At 36.8% G+C, this 18,921-nt stretch overlaps 1 protein-coding gene across 1 annotated transcript in view; it reads right to left on the bottom strand.

Annotated features, from left to right (window-relative positions):
* Positions 1-5,116: 5,116 nt before the first annotated feature.
* Positions 5,117-18,921, bottom strand: part of LRP1B (LDL receptor related protein 1B) — a 749,025-nt gene continuing 735,220 nt past the window's right edge. Inside the window, exons 87-91 of the mRNA XM_054208041.1 lie at positions 14,367-14,443; positions 12,032-12,122; positions 9,696-9,840; positions 8,573-8,671; positions 5,117-6,032 (exon numbers count right to left, since the gene is read on the bottom strand). Coding sequence (XP_054064016.1) covers positions 5,892-6,032; positions 8,573-8,671; positions 9,696-9,840; positions 12,032-12,122; positions 14,367-14,443 — 553 coding nt within the window. The 3' untranslated portion in view covers positions 5,117-5,891. The remainder of the gene's footprint in view (positions 6,033-8,572; positions 8,672-9,695; positions 9,841-12,031; positions 12,123-14,366; positions 14,444-18,921) is intronic.

Below are 18,921 nucleotides of genomic sequence, written 5' to 3'. Positions count from 1 at the left end.
AGGAGCAAACATTCTTCTCTTTTACTTTCAAATGAAGTCACAACCTATTCCATACCCTGTTTCTTGGCAGTGAAAAATACAAGGACGGGGCTGTGAAATACATACAGACAACATGCCGTAGAGAAAAACCAGAGTTCATCCACATCTTTGTCAGCTTCTCAGGGGAAGGTGCAGACTGCTCACCAAAGCAAAGGGGAAGAGCATCCTCCTGGGTGGAGTAAGAGAAGCGTGAATGGAGCTCCAAACAGCTGCTCTAACCACGACAGGAGCCAACACATTTTGCTCGAGTCTGACACAAGCCCAGATACAGTCAATTATGCAGGGAAACAGTCTCCGAGCTGACAGCACACGCCACAAGTTCTCGGTCAGAGGTATGGATACTATTCTTTCTGAGCACCATGAAAGGAAGGCAGTGCATGATAATGTCCACCAGTAGGACATGAGGTCTTGGACAGAAAACAGAAAGCTCCATCTGACGTGCCCTCTGCTACAACTTTCCTATCAGGTGTGACTGCTGTCACACCCAGCAACGATGTGCTCTTCAAAGGTTCATTCCTGCCTTTCTAATAGACAAGGACTCCACCACCCGTAGGACTGGGATACCCTATCAGCCATGTGGGTGATGCCCAAACCTTACTGTCATCAGTGGAATTAAAACCTTGTATCTTAACACCTGATTTAGGTGTTGGCCTGTTACAGAGCTCACACACACAGAGGCCACCAGGTTTAGACATCAGCGCTTCCAGACTGCCGATGCAGGTGGAAACCCATTCCCCGAGGCTCCAGTGTGATCCCTTCCCAACCTCTTGAGCTATTCAGGTGGCTGAACCCTGATCTGTTGAGCAGATCATCTCTTCAGTCAGCGCTGCCGTGAATCTACACGTGCTTACCTTATTCTGTTTCTCTCTAACAAATCATTAAACGCCTACTTCTGTGGCACAAGATCGCTGCTTGGGCATTACCGACACGAAACCCAAGTGAGAAACTGTTTGACTACACAGCTTTTTTTCTGAAATCTTTTGAGGTGCCAACTCTTGTAACATTCAAAATTGTTTATTTAAGATTCAAAAAAAAATTCAGTGACCAGCTTGTATAATCCTTTTTTTTTTTTTTTTCTCCAGGTTGAACACTCACTTTTAAAGACCTTAACAGCAATCCTAAATTAATATATCCCCTGACTTTCCATGGCAGTCTCAGACCTTCCTTTCTACTCACCTGTGAAAATGAGTTTTTACTCAGCGTGACTACACATCAGTTCTGATACTACACGTATTGTGCATATGTACAAATCTTAATATTTAAAAACGACTTTTTTTTTTTTTTTTTGGACAAATATGGATCATTATTAGGTTTAGTAGCAGTAGTGGAGGTAGTAGTATCATTATCTTCTTTCCGGGAAAAACTCACTCAACATCCCCCTGAGGCCAGCAGACAGTTCCCTCTATTCAAGTACTACTTTGTAGACCACTGTCAGAGGTCATGAGAGTCACAACATCTACTAAGTGATGTGCAGCTGGCGTAGGGAAGCAAAAAGATGCTTTATGCTTCTGTGCTCCTTTTTGCCATCTTACAATACGAGCACTAAGTTAGAAACCTTTATTTTCATCGGATCTGTATTTCACACATGTGGAGATGGTAAGCGCAATAAATTAGAGAACTAGGATGATAAATTACCATTCCCTCCATCAGCCATACTTCTGCCCATCTAAGAATTGAAAAATTCCGAATGCCTCAATATCTTTGCAGAGATGCCCAGGGCTAGACAGACAAGATTCACTGTTGCTCTGCTTGTTCCATGTGAAAAATGTCTTTATTTTTAAGGCTGATTACCTTGAGGACCTTTTATTATCACTGACAGTTTTTTCCTTTATCATCTTCTCATCCTCCAAAAAGGGGGATGCAGGAGAAGATAGTTGGTTTTATTCTGATACATTATGCACTTTTATGTAAAATAAATTATCTGAAATACATTTACACAAAATTCTATCACATATGTGACCGCACTGATTCTGGTCACTAAGAGCTTGATAAAAATGAAATAATTACTGTTATATTAGGACCTTCTCCACAATCTTACTGGTAGATAATAACATTAGGTAAAAGTTTTAAAGGCATTTCAATAAAAGGCTTCCTTCTGCAAACATCAAACACCATGATTGTCTTGGAAATGAAAGACCAGTTAAAAAATGCACATCAAAATAAATATTCTCAAATGCGCTTCCTAGTGTGTTTGTCAACAGGACTGGATTCATGTTGGCACTCTTAGTTGTGTGAAATGACTAATCAAAGAAGCACGAGCATCATCCATCTCAATTTGTCATTTTGAACTTTCGTTGTCATAATTTAGTGTTTATGCAAACTCTTGCACAGAACAAGAGGTTCTATCACAAGGCAGAGTCTCCACTGCACTGCTGTTACCTGTAAATACACTAGTGTAACCTCTGCGGAAAAAAATTACAATCCATTAGACACAACTACATAAAGGATTATTTTCATGTGTTTTGCGTAGATCTTCTCCATTCAGCAAAGAATTTAAGAACCTAGTTTGCGATGGAGCACATCGTATCACCCTTCAAGCTTACGTGTTTTTTGGGTTTTTGGTTGGTTGGTTTGTTGGGGGGGGTTGCCTTTTTTTTTTTTATTCTGTTGAATTAAAATGTGGGTAATGAAAGTAAAAAGAGACATAGAGCTGTACCATGGTCACCCAGGAACCTGGAACCATTCCTTAGCCTAAGAGTAAAAAGTAAACGAACAGTGTATTTCAGGGTTAGATTTATCAGGAGTTCCATTTCCCTGAATAATTTTAATACCTGATATTTATGGGACTCACAAACTGCTTCACGCCGCTAAGAAAAATTATTAGTACTGTGGTAGAAAAATTTTACCCCGATGTGAAATAGTGAAACAGTGAAATAGTACAGAACTAGCATTTCACATGAAGTGTCATTAGTATCTTCAGGAAAGCAACCACAAAAAGCCTTGCAACTATACCCTGAAGAGACAGATGTTTCAACCAGTGATACAGGCACATTTTTTTTCTTCTTAGCTTGTGTGAACTTAAAACACACATGAACCTGTGGCATTAGCAACAGCAAGGCGGCTATGGAAATGTAGAAAGTTAAAAATTTTTCTTGTTCCTTATAAAAATTTATAGAATTTCCTGGCCAAAATTATTTTACTGAACTTATGAGAACGCACGTATATGTTATTGATCAGGTTCTCGATCTTTCACCCTCCCGCTCCTTGTGTGTTTCGCACAGCTGCAGAGCCTAGGGATTCTGGGGCTGTTAAAGGATTGCGAGAAACAGTTCCTATGGAGAACCTTGGTAAAGTAAAAAACAAACAAACAAACAACCCATTGGGGATTATTACACTGCTGTCTGACTTAAACATCTTGGAGGCGGGGCAGTGCTAGAGCTCAGTATCTCCATCAATATTCTGCCCATAAACTTAAGACCAGACTCTGATCTAACATAATACCTAATAGCTCCACTGACATCAACTGTGCGTTTCTAAGACAATAAATAAATTTAATTTTTTTAAAAAATTAGTTTACATTTAAGCCAGTGTGAAGTAAATAAAAATGTCTCACTGAAAGGAACGTGAGACATGACAATAAATAGATTTCATCAGGTCCATATAAGTTTTCATGATTTCAAACTCATGTTGTTTGTATACTCACTAGTTACAATTTACTTCTACCCAACTATCAAAGATATGAAATTATCTGCCAGAAAACAAACAGTAATGTTTCTGAAAAGACCAACTACTTACACCTCGTAACAACTGTAATTATGCAAAAATTGAGGGCCAAATCCATCTCTGATGATGTCAGCGGAATAAAGGCAGAACCTGTGGAATCATAGCTGTATGGTATGAAACTATTTAATAGAGTACTTTTATAGAAAATAAAATCGTTTTAAAATTCTATTGACATAATATACAGCTATACACCTAAGTTATCCAAACATGTGCAGAGCTGCAAAAACACTGAAATAGAAGTTGTATCAAAAGCAAAAATTGTCATTAAGAACAGGAATTTAGCGGTTTGTACAAAGTAATATTCTTTCCCTTCGAATCGCTCTTTAGCTTTCGTTTCATAAGTTAAATTTAAAAATTAGTCAACACACTGAATTAAGTATGTAGATTTTCATTTAAATAAATCAGTCAACAATTTTTTTATAAAGTATTTAACACTTCATTGTAGAAACATAGGCAAAATGACTATTATAACCAAAATGAAAAATACTGTTCAATTTAAAAAAATGTACTTAAACAAGAACCTGAAAAAGTTTATGATATGCATAACATTGTTCAAGCAAAATTGCACTAGTATTACATAAATCAAGAGTTTTATAAAGGCCCCAATATGGCAAAGTTTAGAAATAGGTAGTATGCATGCACAATAGTACAACAAAAATCTTTTATAAAACAGCAGTTATTTTTGTAATGCTTGTACAAAGGGAATAAAGAGCAACCACAAACATATTTAATCTGTTAGGTTAATATATTATGATAGCTAAAAGTCAGTCATGTCTAGCAGAGGAAGGAAGAGTCCTCCACAGTATATGTGTGAATAAGTCTTTTGTGCCTTTAAAGTTATGTATAAAATATTTCGATTCAGTTCAAACCTGAAAGAAATTGTATTCTTTATTTCCATCAAAATTAAAAAAGGTGAGTCAGATTTTTTCCTCTTAGCAACAACAGAAAGCAGACCAGGTCAGAGCAAGTGCTGGAAACCGATACTGATGCTTTTCACTTTTGATAATTGGATTTTGATATTTAACCCAGACTACTGAAACTCAGGCTCAGGTAAGGTTTCACTAATATGCAATTTGATTCTGTTTTACCTCAGCAACATCACAGTTTATATTCATTTAAAGAAACTGCTGCGTTTTGTATTCTTTTATGTCTCTAAACAGGTATGACTCTTTTTGTGATTGTCAAAATTGAATGCTGTGATCATCTCTGTGTGCTTAAGGTTTGGGGGTTGGGTTTGGTTTTTTTTTTTTCCCTACTGCTTGGTGTGTGTTGGGGAATTATTAATCCTTAAGTAATGCATGTGATTAAGTGAATAAACATATAATGCATGTGTAGGCAATGCCCTCTTGTGCTCTAGGGTGGCTACTGTCCTACAGGACTGTTGGAGTTCATATGCTTTGTCCCACAGCAAGTAAGGTTTCAGCTTCCAAGAATATATCTTTACTATGTTCTATAAGGTTTTAATAAATACAAAGCTTGTTTACATGGTATATATGTTTAGTATATCATGTACAGTCACTGAATTTCTGAAACATAATCATTGTGTTCATGCAGATCATTAGATGTTTCATTTCTATAGTCTTGCTTACTTCTTGGCAACCTAAAGCTAATTTAAAAGCAAGTTATGTTTGTTTGTGAAAAGTTATCTAGCTTTATCAGGATCCGAAGAGAAATTCTAATGGGCACAAAGAAGAGAGTAGACCATTCAATCATTCTTTCACCATTTAAAATAAACAAAATTACACACTGTACTACAGCTTCCAGACTACATAATGAAAAAGTGCAGATACCATCTTCATTGATTAAGTAGAACCAAAAAAGTTCATAGAAAATAGATTGCTCATTTTCACGCTACAAACGAATATGTTGTTTGCAATTTTAACAAATTTAAAGGTGTGTTATTTCAGCAGCATTGTTGTAAATTGTACCGTAGTGCAGTTTCTTTTTCATAAAAATACCTTACAAATGGTCAGTCAAAAGTCATCAGCAAAAGAAAAACCCAGAAAACAATCAACCAAACAAAAAACAGAGGTAATGCTGATGCCAAAACAATTATAATACTGTTGGTACATAGAAAAGTAATCCTTATATTTTATACATTTATACAGAGTATAAAAGGTTACAGCAGATTATGCCACAGTCTCCCTTATCCCAATATCTATTTTCTTTGGAAGGAGTTCTCTTCTTTCATCAACACTTGCTAAGGAGTTTCGACAGTTTTGTCCATCCATGTATAACTTTGCATATACTGGATTGGCGTAATTTGTTGTCTGCAGAGAAATTAAACATACATTAGATCAGTCGGATTAAACCAAAACGAACATTTATGGAAATGGAAATGGTTTTGTTAAAGCAAGAACAAGTACACATAAAATATAATTGGACATATTTAAGAACCTGGACTTCTTCAAACCTGATGAGTTAATTATTTAGTTAAAAATTAAATTCAGGATGAGACATGCTCATGAAATAATCAATGACATGACATGACATGCAGCTATGATATTAAAACCGTAAAAACAATGACAAAAATAATAAAAATTAAAAAAAAACTTGAAAAATGTCTCTGAAGTTGACTTGTCCACCTTATCACACTGGAAGATTTCAGAATAGATATGAAGAAGTTTATAGAGAAGGTGCACTGTGAGACCATGTGACAAGTTTAACAGTAGAAAACTGCAACCGACAGTTTCCATGTATTACCTGTTCTAAGACATCAGCATCCCATCAATAGCTGACCATGTTTTCGAATTCTGTGGCCCAAATATACAACATGATTTGACCAAAAATTCAATACTTCCGTAATGTAAATTAAACTTTAAAAATAAACCAGCATAACTCTTAATATATCATAGTAGTTACAGATTGAGAAGTATTTTCTCAACAGTTTTGGCAGTTTGGACTGTAATAAAAAACTCCACTGAAATGAGTGGTACGTCAGTATAGGCCAAGTCCATTTTTAATTCTACAAAGCCCTTCAATATATGAGAAATCTCCTGAGTCTGACAGCAGAGCGCGATGTATAACATGGGTGAAAACTCACTCATGCTAAGGAGAAAGCGCTAGCCACGTTTTATCATGTAAACATCTCCAACAATGCCCTTATACTTTGTGCCCTTACTGTCTCCCAGAAGACCTTTGCTATCCAACTAGACGTTCAGCTTTTTACCTATAATAACTGGTAAGGGTACTGTATGGTGCAAAATATTCCCCTTCCTTGGAACTAACAAAACAGCACAGCTTTGCTTACACACAAACCGAGTGGAACACCAATAAGCTATAAAAGAGGTAAATTAATTTGTTTGGTGTGCTTAAGAAGTGGCTAAACTTTAAATTACCCAAACCAGAAATGGGCAGGTTTTCTTGACTTGCAAATACACCCAGGGTAACAAGGAATAAAAGATGCCTAGAATCTTCGTTCTTCCTTTCCCTGTTGGTCAGTACCATTTCTGAACCCAGGATTCAGATATTCCTTAGGCTGGCTAGCGGCGGTGGCTACTCATTTAGTTACTTAAAAGCTGCCTATTCCATTTATTACAGATGACAAAGTGATTGCTTGGTGTTTCACACTTTCATGGAATGGAGGCAGAAAAAAGTGAGTCACATTTATTTAAAAAAAAAGAAAGAAAGAAGCGGCTACTTTTCTATATTAATGGCACATAAATACGCAATCAACTGCTGTAGCAATTTCTGAGAGCAAACTCTCAGTTATAGCTGTCTGTCCCCATTGAATTAGAGATCTTTACATTTGTCACAATCATTATAATGAGAAATTTAGGCAAACAGAAATTTAGTTTTATCTCAATTGACCGGGCTTTTTATTTCATTGACAATCATTATTAGGAATGATAACCACAACAGAACAGAGACACTTGGCATCTATAGAGCGCCTTATGGAGTTATTAAAATTATATATAACAGTAGGCTCTGTCTCATGATACCGCTTTGAGTGGGTACTGATAGCACGATGCAGTACAGCGAGGTACAGAAAGTACCTGGAGTGACTTGAATAACAGAAAGAGTTAATGTTAGAGATGGGCATATAGCCTAGCTTTATTCACCCATGGCTTTGTGCTCCATCAGAAATATACCCTATATAAATTGTTAAGCTTCCAAATACCACATGTTGCAATCATGCAAGAACACCAATGGCACAAAAGATGAATATATATATACTGAGGCACATGAAAATGAATGTCATATTGATGTCCCCTTTTAACATTTTAAATTTCAATGTTTGCAAACATCATGCTAAATTGGAGTCAAATTCTGATGTATTAAAAGTAACTATTTTACGATAAAAATTGACTGAAAGCTGAACAATCAGTAATTGCATGGCAAATATTAACGGAAATTGTTCATTTTAGTGTGTATCAAATTCCTCTAAAGTAATAGTACTCGTTTGCATTTATTTCGGAACTTCCTTCAATTTGAAAAACTTCACTAAATGCCTGTAATTACGCACAAACTGCAAATATATGAAGATACATGGCTGTGAATGCTACGCTAAACTCATATAATGCTATGGAAAAGCATCACATTGTCTACTGGTTTTGCACTCCTTTGCAACAACACGTTTGCAGTTTTAGATCATGTTACAATGAAAGGTACAGATGAAATTCTGTATGCAGAGAGGAACCCTTTGTTCCAAATAGAAAATGTATTATTTACTGTCATTCTTCTTGCCATTAAAAGAAGAAAAACAAAATTAAAACCAAACAGAAAATGCCTCTATTCTGAAATGACAGACAAACTTTCTTTAGAAAGGGGCTGTGGTGGAATGAAATGGATTTGAATCATCATTTCTCACCCCTGTTGATAGTGGTCCTTTCAAGTCAGAGTTTAGGTAGATTGATGGAGCTGTGTGGGGAAGCTTGAATGCAGTGGGCCCTCCCCCTATGTATCTGGCCTGTATAAACAGAAAATTTTAGTTTCTGTGCTAACAGAGCATCTTCCACGTGTACTTATCAACACTGTTAAATAAACAGTGCACTGATTAAAAACATTGTTTTAGAGTGACCTACAGTTAAAAAAAATATATATCTACTTACAGGTATTCCTCAGCGTGAAAAATTCTTGTATTCAATAAGAATAAAATTCAGCATTTTAAAGTCATTTTCCATTAAGGATTAGAGGCAGACTTCACAATAAGCGTTGGCTCAGTTACCCTTCCTCCGGCGAGCAACTCCATTTTCAGCTTACCTCTTGTATTCAGCACACTGACTGTGTGATTCAGCGATGTCATTCCTAGAGCTAACAGTAATCCGGTTATTGCTTTGTCAGAAATGCCACAGAATGATGGCTGCCCTTTGGTGTATGTCTGATTACAGAGCTCTAGGAAAGATATCGCAGCATTACCCGGTTCATCCCATGTCACATCACTCAGGGAGTTCAATCACTGAAGAGTGGTGCTGCAGAAGTGACAGCATCTTTTACAAGAAAATGATAATACTTACTAGCTTTGTGTAAACATTTAATCTATCTATCCAGCCAGGACTCTGAATTCTTTAGGCTTTTGGAAGTTTTCATATATGAAATAAGTTTTCGTATATAAATACACTCTTTCACACTTCAAAAGGTAGACTGTACGACAATGTATTTCCATTCAGTTTTTGCAACCAGACTAAAAAGATAGGTTACAATTTGGCAACTTAAGCAGATATGTCTATGAAAAAAAACCTCATTTTGTAGTTTAGTTCTAACTCTGTTTTGGTAAAATGCAAGCACTAGGAATACTGTCCATCAGCAAGCATCAGACTGCAAAACAACTGTTAATACATGCATGAAGTTTATGCTAATGAAATCTAGCTTGCCTTTATATTGCTAAATCTAAATGTCATTATTTTTTGTTTCTATTAAGTACATTTAAAGTCAAAACCGTTGTAGGACAAAACAGGTAGTGATTCTGCCATTAGAAAAAGAAAAAAAATTACCTTTTCTGCATTTACAGTAAAATCTGAGGCTAAAAGACCACCTTCACCGTGATCATGGCCCACCTCATACATGTTGTATGACGGATTGCCAATTTCTACATTGATTCCTCCATTTATAATAGGTTGTCTTCTGATAGTTTTTGTCCTATAATACATAAAAACACACACAAAAAAGAAGCCAGTGACTTGACAAGTAACGTCTTGGATGCTTCATCCTCTAATACTACAAATTTTATTTTACTTCTCTTTAATCATTAATACCAACAGGATGAAAAAGTGTTTCCTGCAGAGACAATCAGAAAATCCTTCCATTTTTCAAACCAAGTGCAATCTGAGTTCGTGTGTAGATCTCACATAAGCTGGAAGTAGTTTTTGTTCTTTTTCTCAGTTTGGCTGTAGCGGTAAGAATTCATACAAAGTGCTCAGCCGTTGTCTATAACCCTGACTTCCCCTACTGTTTCCAGATTTGCCTCGCTTCCCAAGGAGAGCCTTGCAAATTCATTGCAGATTCCCTGCGGTAATGAAGATGGAGCGAACAGGAGTCATGTTCCCTTGCTCATTCATTTCACTCCCGTTTGAAATCAGTTGCCCAAAGTCAGTTGTAATCTGAAGACAAGCAAATGGTTTCATTACGATGCATTGAAAATGTATGAACTTCTCATAGTTCCAGTTTGCATTCCCTGCCAGTGGTTACTGGAAAGCTGAAGTTCAACTTGAATTTTTCCAAACTTTAATAAAAGATAGAGTCTTATTTTTAACCTTGAGTTGGGTATCAGTAAAGGTAAGCTATTGAGTTGAATTGTTTTAGTGGCTGGATTCATTTCTTTTAGGTAAGGAGGTGATTTTAGCCTAAGCAATTGAAATAACCTCGAGAGGGTAATTTTTCCCAATGCAATATGTTCTCTAGAATTACAAGGGAATAATAGGGAGGTCACACTCAGGATAATAGTAGTAAAGTCCTTTTGTTTGGTTGAGAAAGATGCAGTCAGTGTCTGAAATCCAGTATACTAAAAGATCTGTGTTTTTCAGAAATGGCAGAGAAAAAACATTTCCTAAAATAAGCACTTATCTGTAGCGTAAAAGTGCTGAACACCTATACCTAATTTAATACTTGACAGTCTTTGAAGAGATAAAAAAAACCCCAAGCTAAAATACATTTTCAAATATAATTTTAAGGCAAAAAAGTTCTTTATTGAGGTTAGCTCTGTTTCCCTACTGAAGCTCTATTATTTAACAAGTTATTCTCAAGAACTTGCTCCACTTAAAAGATTTACAGACCAGCAACTGGTTTTTGGGATTTGGCTATCACTACATTTGGTCTTTAGGTACATAAACACGTGGTGACATCCACGGAGCCTGGCAGGGTCAACATTACTAACAGTATGGTCAGGGAATGTATTTATCTTGTTGGCTCTTCAAAAAGGATTTAAAAATTAATGCTTACTACTTAGCACCACAGTTTGCAGGGGGGGTGTTATGCATGATGCTAGATGATAGTACCTTAAAAGATTCTTTTAATCTAAAGGACTGAAATAGTCCAGGTCTTCCCCAGTTGGCCATATCCTTATTATTTGGAATCTTTCCTTGTTAAACCTGAACACGAGAAAGGCGGCAGCTCTCAGTTGTCTGCATACAGCAGAAACACCCTTACTTCCCCTGCCACCCACCACGGCCTTGGAAGAAATGGCCAAAGTCAAACTCTCTACTACACTCCCTAAATTCATTGTCAGCTCGAAGGCAGCTAAATTCAAGAGAACCAAAGATTCACTGTTTAATGCTGGAATTTGGCTTCCTATGCAAGGAACTAAAGAAATACAGCAATGATGACACGGCTTAGGACTCTACGGTAGATGCTTTCACCACTCTTTCCATCTTCACTATATCTTACATAAAATTGAAAAGAACTAATCAGCGTAAATGCATTTAACTGTAACTAGAAACTGGAAATTCTGCACAGGCTCTATCTGAAAGTATAGCCATAAACACTATTAATTACATGGTTCCAATGAAATACATTAATTCTGTTTACTAAGTCTCTGGATAAAATTATTAACACTTATATGGCCTTGGCAGGATTGAGCAAACTGGATAAGAAAAGAACTACATTTTCTTTACTAGTGTAGGTGGAATATAAGTATAAATAATCGACATGATTACTCCAGCAAGAAGCAGAACGTAACTAACTCACTGCACCCAGAAAGAGGTTTTGGGTTGTTTATAGTGGGTTTTTTTAATATCTTCTCAAACATATATAAAGTGAATGTTTTATATCAAAAAGATGCACATACTTTAAAGATTTACTTTTTTACTTCGTACACCAATATAAAATTACTTACCTTCGTTTCCTTTTGCAAAGAAATAGTCCAATTACCAGAGTAGTGATCAAAGTCACCAGTAAAACAAGAGGAACAATGATAGCGATGCTTCCTAAAACAGGAAAAGGAAGCATCATTGAATACTCACAGCTACACCTAATAATTTCTTCACAGCTGTAAAACAGTTAAATTCATTTAAAAAGAATAATTTCCCTCACCAACAGATGGAATTTCATGTGATGAGCTTCACTGATTTGAGATTTTAATGTGGATCAATAAAAAAAAATAATATCATTACAGTTAATGGTGTACACGCAAGTACTTTTATCAACAGATCAGGACCTTCCTCTTTCCGGATACCAATGTACTTTGGACTAATTCCCTGCCCTCATTTGCAGTGATGAAGGAGTAAGATTTCACCTAAGCTTCAGGCTGACCTGAATAGTGGGCTTCGTTTTAGTGCTCCGGTTGGGTTAAACGTGAGGGAGAGACGTCCATTTGCAGTATGAGGGAGCGTGGAACTGCTGAACTATTTGGACTGGAGAGGCACGGCCACTGACTTTAACTGCCCCCATCATCCTCAGTAGTTTATTTAAGACACGCAACTGTTCATTTAAAATATCCAGTAGGCATGGCTCTGATTGAAGGATTCCATTATTAGCATTTATATGTATTTATAACTCGTATTTGGGGGAAAATGAAAAGTAGTAAGCAATATTCATTTCTAGATGGTTGGTGCATTCCTGCGTTTTACTGCATGGCACTTGAGAGCCAATAATTTTGTTATGTTGATATAGGCAATCAAGGAAACTACAATAATGCTTAATGTAGCAGAAAAACAGTGCACAGATCAGACAGCGATGCTAAAGGAGGAGGGAACAGGGAAGAAAATGGGCTTAACATTATTTTGGTGGGTAACTTCACTGAAATGAGACTACCTGCAAAATTAAGGTCAGGAATTGTACCTTTCTAATAATTTCTTGGCTTTCATGTACGTACCTGGCAATAAAGAAATACATGCAACAAATGATTTTTATGTTATAAAAAAATGGCCTTTATAAACTACAGGGCTCCAGTATAAAGCCGATGTAGAATGTCGTGAGTTTCCTTTAATATGACAATCCTTAAGTGGTGGAAAACAATAATATTGCTGGTTGTTTCACTGATTGAAAATTGTTAAATTTATTGATTAACTAAAAAAAAAAAAAAAAAGCTGTTGGCAGTCTCTGCTCCACAATAAACAGTGTAAACAAAGAACTGAATTCTGCCTGAAGGCTTACTGAAAGCCAAGTCAGGATGTCAGAGGCCTGAAATGAAGTACTAGTGAATAAATACTTGAAGCGTCCTGAGTTCACTTCAGCTTATGAAGATTCCACATATAAAGGACATTACAACAATGCTATTTTAAGATGACATTTGATAAACAACTGGATCTTCTACTTAGGAAGGAAAAAAAAAAAATAAATAAAAGGTTTCATTTTGTCTTGGTAGGTAAACATGAAAAAAAATAATACTGAAAACCAGCCCACCAGGCACGAATTGCCATCTGGTGACCGTGGTGCCACGTGGGGTCGAGCAGCAGGCACAAGGTGGACACCCGTTTCCTACATCGTAGCAGGTATTCTCTCAACGAGAAATACTGATCTAGGTTCTGACTGCTTTTCTGCCTGTTTCCAGCTTGAAGTGTCATTTCACTTGTCCGGATCGCTAGGAAGATTTCATCTAAGCTTCAAGCTGACCTGAATAGTGGGCTCCGTTTTACTGCTCCGGTTGGGTTAAATGTGACGGAGACATGTACAGCAGGGTACCATCAGCATACTCAATGCACCGCAGGGAACCTTGTCCAGTTTAAACTGCCAATAGTGTAACAATACCATCCTTTTATGCTTACAGACATGTTTAAAAAAAATAAAATACAACAGGAGCTATTCTTACTTCCAGGATGATTTTCACAGTAGGTAAAATTCAAACCTCTGCAGACAGCCAATGCAAAAGTTATGCACTACTTACAACTCTACCTTTGATGCTTTCAGTAGAACTTAAATGGTCAGAGGTCTCATACCAGTTCTCTGCACAGCAGTGATTGCACCAAGCACTTGCCACTTGATACACTTTCTTTAGGAAAAGCGTAGGCTAGCCCTTGAAGCAGTGAATGTACAGCACATGGCTTGTATCCGAACCATCTCAGGAAACACCAAATGTCAATCAAAAAGCCAAGAGATAGCTACATTTTATTTCATTTTATTTTTTAATACAGGTACCCAGCACGTTTCATAACATTCTAAAACATCACCAGGTTAAAATTTCTAAACTGAGCCAAATTTGACAAGTGATAGCAGTTATTTGAAGTACTTACTTGTACTGATATTGTCAGACTTGCTGCTTTTGGGAGCTGGCCTCTCACACTGTGTGCCTGACCAGTTGGCTGAACATCTAAAAGGAGCCAATTAAGATGGTAAAATTAATAGATGTCAGCTGTTAACACACTAACCTACCAAAGCGACCACCAGCATCTTCTCAAGAGCTATGCGAATGGCAACAGTGATTCTCCAAAATAAAGCATAAGCTTTGTGGAAGGAGTCAGCAGTACTCCGTCATGGCACTTACAACATTCTGACTAGGTTTTTAGTTTAAAACTACACCTCTGTATCTTCAGCTCCTGTTATTATCATTACAATCTTCATTCCAGAGTCCTCTTCCAGAATTCTTGAATAACAAAACAGGCATAATCAACGGTATATTAGCATCCCATTAAACCAACTACTGCCTACAGTGCAATAACGAAGGAAAACTTGAGGTGGATCCACGCCAAGCCAACTCAGTCCAGCAGGGCTTATTTGCTAAGGCACTTTATTTGCACCATGTTGGTTTAGGGTCAGCTTTCACCTAGAAGCTCTAACAGCCACGTCCGTATCGCACAAAGCATCCGACTGGGCATAAACTGTTACACGCGTCCAGCGACCTGCAGTATCCACATCAATTGGCCCCTTCCCCAGTTCTGCTGTCCCCCATTGCTCTGGATAATGCGAAGTTTACCACAGAATAGTTCTTACAGACCTGGTTGTAACAATTTACTTGAACAAAGACCTATCTTTGACGAATATTCACAAATTAACTGAAGTTCTCCTTTTCTTTGCTTTCAGATTCAAACGTTTTCCTGGAAATTCCACAATTTAATGGCTTTATCTTTTTTTTTTTTTAATTTGAACTATATAACTAGATATGTATTTGTAGAAATATATATATGTGTATGTGTAAGCAAGCATAAAGAGCTGTCCTGAAGGAACACGAGGATCTACTGGCTTCAGAGGGCCCTGAAAACTGTTTATGTTCAGAACATACGCCTCATGAGCCAGGTGCCTGGATGAGCACAACGCTATTCTGCTGTAATTTCCTTGTGTGAATATCAATATGCAAATATTTCTTCAATTGGGATTCAGAATGCTCTCCATGCATGCAAGCAAACACAAGGAGTCCATGTGTGCAGACTCAGCGAATCCATCAAAAAGTGGAAACGAGTACCTGAATGAAATTCAATTGCTTATTCATCCTGCTGTAAATATAATTAAGTTTACCACAGAACCTCAAACTCTCCTTGTGGAAACAGCAGGAAATAGTCACTTTTCATCTGCCTCTGTTGCATATTGTGCAATGAATCATATTTTTTCTAAGTGTTTTTGAATTATTTATGAATTTCAATGTGGGTTATCTTTAGGAAAATGCAATAGAGCATTACCTTCCACGCAGTTCTAAGAACTACTGTTACCTGATGCCTTTCTAAGGATTTAACAAATTGCAAAGTTTAGAAGCGGACATGCTTAATAACTGACATTGTTCTAGAATATAAAAAGGTTTGGAAAGGTACAAAATATTCCAGGCAAAAATTGTGGAATTCTTCCAGGAGAGCCCCAGCCAGCTTTGCTGGTGGTGGTTTTGACTCTTTGACTCTTGGTCTTCGCAGCTCACTGCAGCGGAATGGGTAGTTTCTCTCTTTGCTCCTAAACCTATTCCAGCACAATCCAACGTTCAGATAAATCTCTTTACTGGGTTTCATATTAAGTTTCAACTTTTTTTCTGGGAACTAATTTCCTTTCTGGTAGGATATGTTATGAAGGTGCTTAACTCGAACTCTACAGAGATAAGGCACAGATGGTCATTAATTGATAGCTGATTCAAAATTTTTCACACAATAGATAAACTGCACTATAATTTAGAAGTTCTTCATGTTTACGGAAATAAATTTGTTTACTTAAATAAACATGGTAAATACACACTTAAATTTCCTCACTGCAAAGGAACCGCCCAATTACTAATTAATTACACACATTATGGTTCACAAAAATATTTTTTTAAACTGAACCCAACTGACATTTCCCCTACTGCTTAGCACCATTTTAGCACACTCTAAGTCACATGGAACACATGATTTTCATCTTTTGGAACACATGATTTTCATCTTTTAGAACACGGATCTGTTCCATTTTTTTTTACAGTCTTTGTATAATAATAAAGTCTTTGTATTTCTTACTGGAAGTTTTGCATCATTGCTGCTGGGGATTCAGCTCATGTGATTAAAGCTTGTTATGAGAGGCAATTTTCATTTAGTACTACACGATTGAAAGAGAAATATTTCTTTGAGAGTTAGACATATCTTAACTCTGTACCTAAATCCTTATATTGAAGGTTTCGAATGCTTCTGCTGTATAAGGGAATCATTATTATAAATCTGTCTTAAGGGAGTTTAAAGTATGTAAGATAGCGAGACTAGCAAAAGAATCACTATGAAGCATGCAAGTATAAGCTTATGAAAAAATTGTGTATAATGTACAATTATGTTCTTCAGAATCTTACAGCAGATATGACACCACAACAGCTGGTGAAGACAGAAATCCTACAGCTATATATGTAGTAAACACAGAAACGAATTAAGGTAAGAATATTAGCAGTTCTTTACTTATCTTGGCATTTTAATTGTAAAAGTCAGCAATACTGAAACACTTCTGAGGCATTTGGTAAAAGTCTCATAAAAACACGATAGCTAGTCACCACTTCGTTTTCATTTTTTCCAAATGCTTGCTGTCTCCAATAAAGTCCAAAGGGACTGACGCTGACAGGATGGCAGTCATTTCCTTCTATGCTCAGAGGTAAAATGATTGCCCTTTTACGGTTCAGCAAGCTCCTAAAGACTTGTCTTGGGCAGACAGAATAGAAAAAAAAAATAAAGCCCAGGGGAAAGGTATGTTGTCTGCAAGGGAATTTGACACAGAAAATTAGCCATGAGCAGGCACGTGAATAATGATGGGGTTGGGACATGGACAACTGTTCTTGTCGGAACAAGGGAAATGAGCCGGTCTTAACCAGTTTCAATTGTCTTCAGATATGGTAGATAGAAATTGTTCTTAATCATAACATTTTCTGATATTAAGACCCTTAAACTCAGACTGCTCAGTGCCCAGCATGGGAACTGACTTCTGGTTCAATTTGAAGCACGGTTCTTTGTACCTCCTTCAAATCGTTTGGTGCCAGGAGCTTTTGTTCTGTAGCATTGCCAATAGCTGTGTGGTCAGAGAGAGGACATTTGAAGTACGGACAAACAGAAAGGCATTAACAAAGCAGAACTGCATAAAGCCAGTGGTTTCGTTGAAGACTTTCATATCATCAAGAACTGTGAAGAAAGAACAGTGATAATGTCTAATCTGAGATACACATAAACAAATACAGATGGAAACAGATGGGGAGCCCGACAGCGAAGGACAGGCTGGAGTCAGTTGAGTGGCGCAAGGCGCGACAGTGAACGTCTTAAGGTGAAATCTCCAGTTCCCAACAGAATCGGCAAACAGGTCAAAGAGCAACAATATCAGAGAGAACGCCAATATAAAAACTGAAAGGGAACGTAATAAATAAAGGCTGTACCCAGTCTGCTGCCAAGGTCATTCATAAAAATATGCTACAGCTCTCTGTGTTACAATTTAGCTCTGCATTTAGAAAGAGATGGCTGCTTGGGATACGCATTCTGAGATGCAGCATGCCTGCGCTACAGGATTTGTCTATTTCGAGGAAAGAGTATTACAGGAGAGATGTTTTAAAAACTTTAAACTGAAATTATACCGGTTGAAATTATACAAGTGTCCCGCTTGTAATGAGGAATAGTTAGAACTAAGATATTCACATTTCAGAGATTGATCACTCTGCTGTTACCGAATCTATTCATGAGAGAAAATGTCTTTCTCCTCTATTTTTGTATAACCCTTACAGGTCAGTGCACTGAAACACTCTAAACTCAATTATATGGGCACTTGACCAAAAGGAACCATTTGACTATGAAATGTCTGAACAAACAGAACAACCTAGTAAAAAGGCTAATTTGGTGGCAGTGTGTAATTTTTTTCTGGTTTGTTCCTCTTTTTTTTTTTTTCCATATTTTTTGGTGCCACAGGCATTGTCATAAAAATATAATATAGCAGGCTTAATATGCAGCTAAAAGTGCTTTTGTAGACAACTGCTTTCCAACTCAATATACCAGCATGTATCAAAAAAACCGACAAAAGCAGCATTGAAAGATTAGTCTAGATGTGTAACAGAATCTGTGAAACAGTCATTACAAAATAGAGGTGGAAGGGGAATTGAAAGTGTTTCTTACCTATAAATGATATTTCTTCATTATACAAAGTCATTTTCTAACTTTGCTTTTCTTTTTACATTGGCATAGATAGGAACGTATAATAAAACATCCTAAAGAAAGTATCCAGCCTCATTACTTTAGAACACTTACATTAAAATTTCACTGGAATGCATCTTATCATTAATATTAAAACCATTTGTAAGACGAGAGAAGAGAACATCTGGATTATAGTTATTTACTATCTGTATTAAATTGCACTCAAATATGGAAATAAAAATAGTCCCCTTTT

The sequence above is a fragment of the Rissa tridactyla genome, chromosome 7 (genome assembly GCF_028500815.1).
Source record: "Rissa tridactyla isolate bRisTri1 chromosome 7, bRisTri1.patW.cur.20221130, whole genome shotgun sequence".
Classification (NCBI taxonomy): Eukaryota; Metazoa; Chordata; class Aves; order Charadriiformes; family Laridae; genus Rissa; species Rissa tridactyla.
The sequence above is the reverse complement of the archived record's forward strand: the minus strand, read 5'-3'. Positions and strand labels throughout refer to the sequence as shown.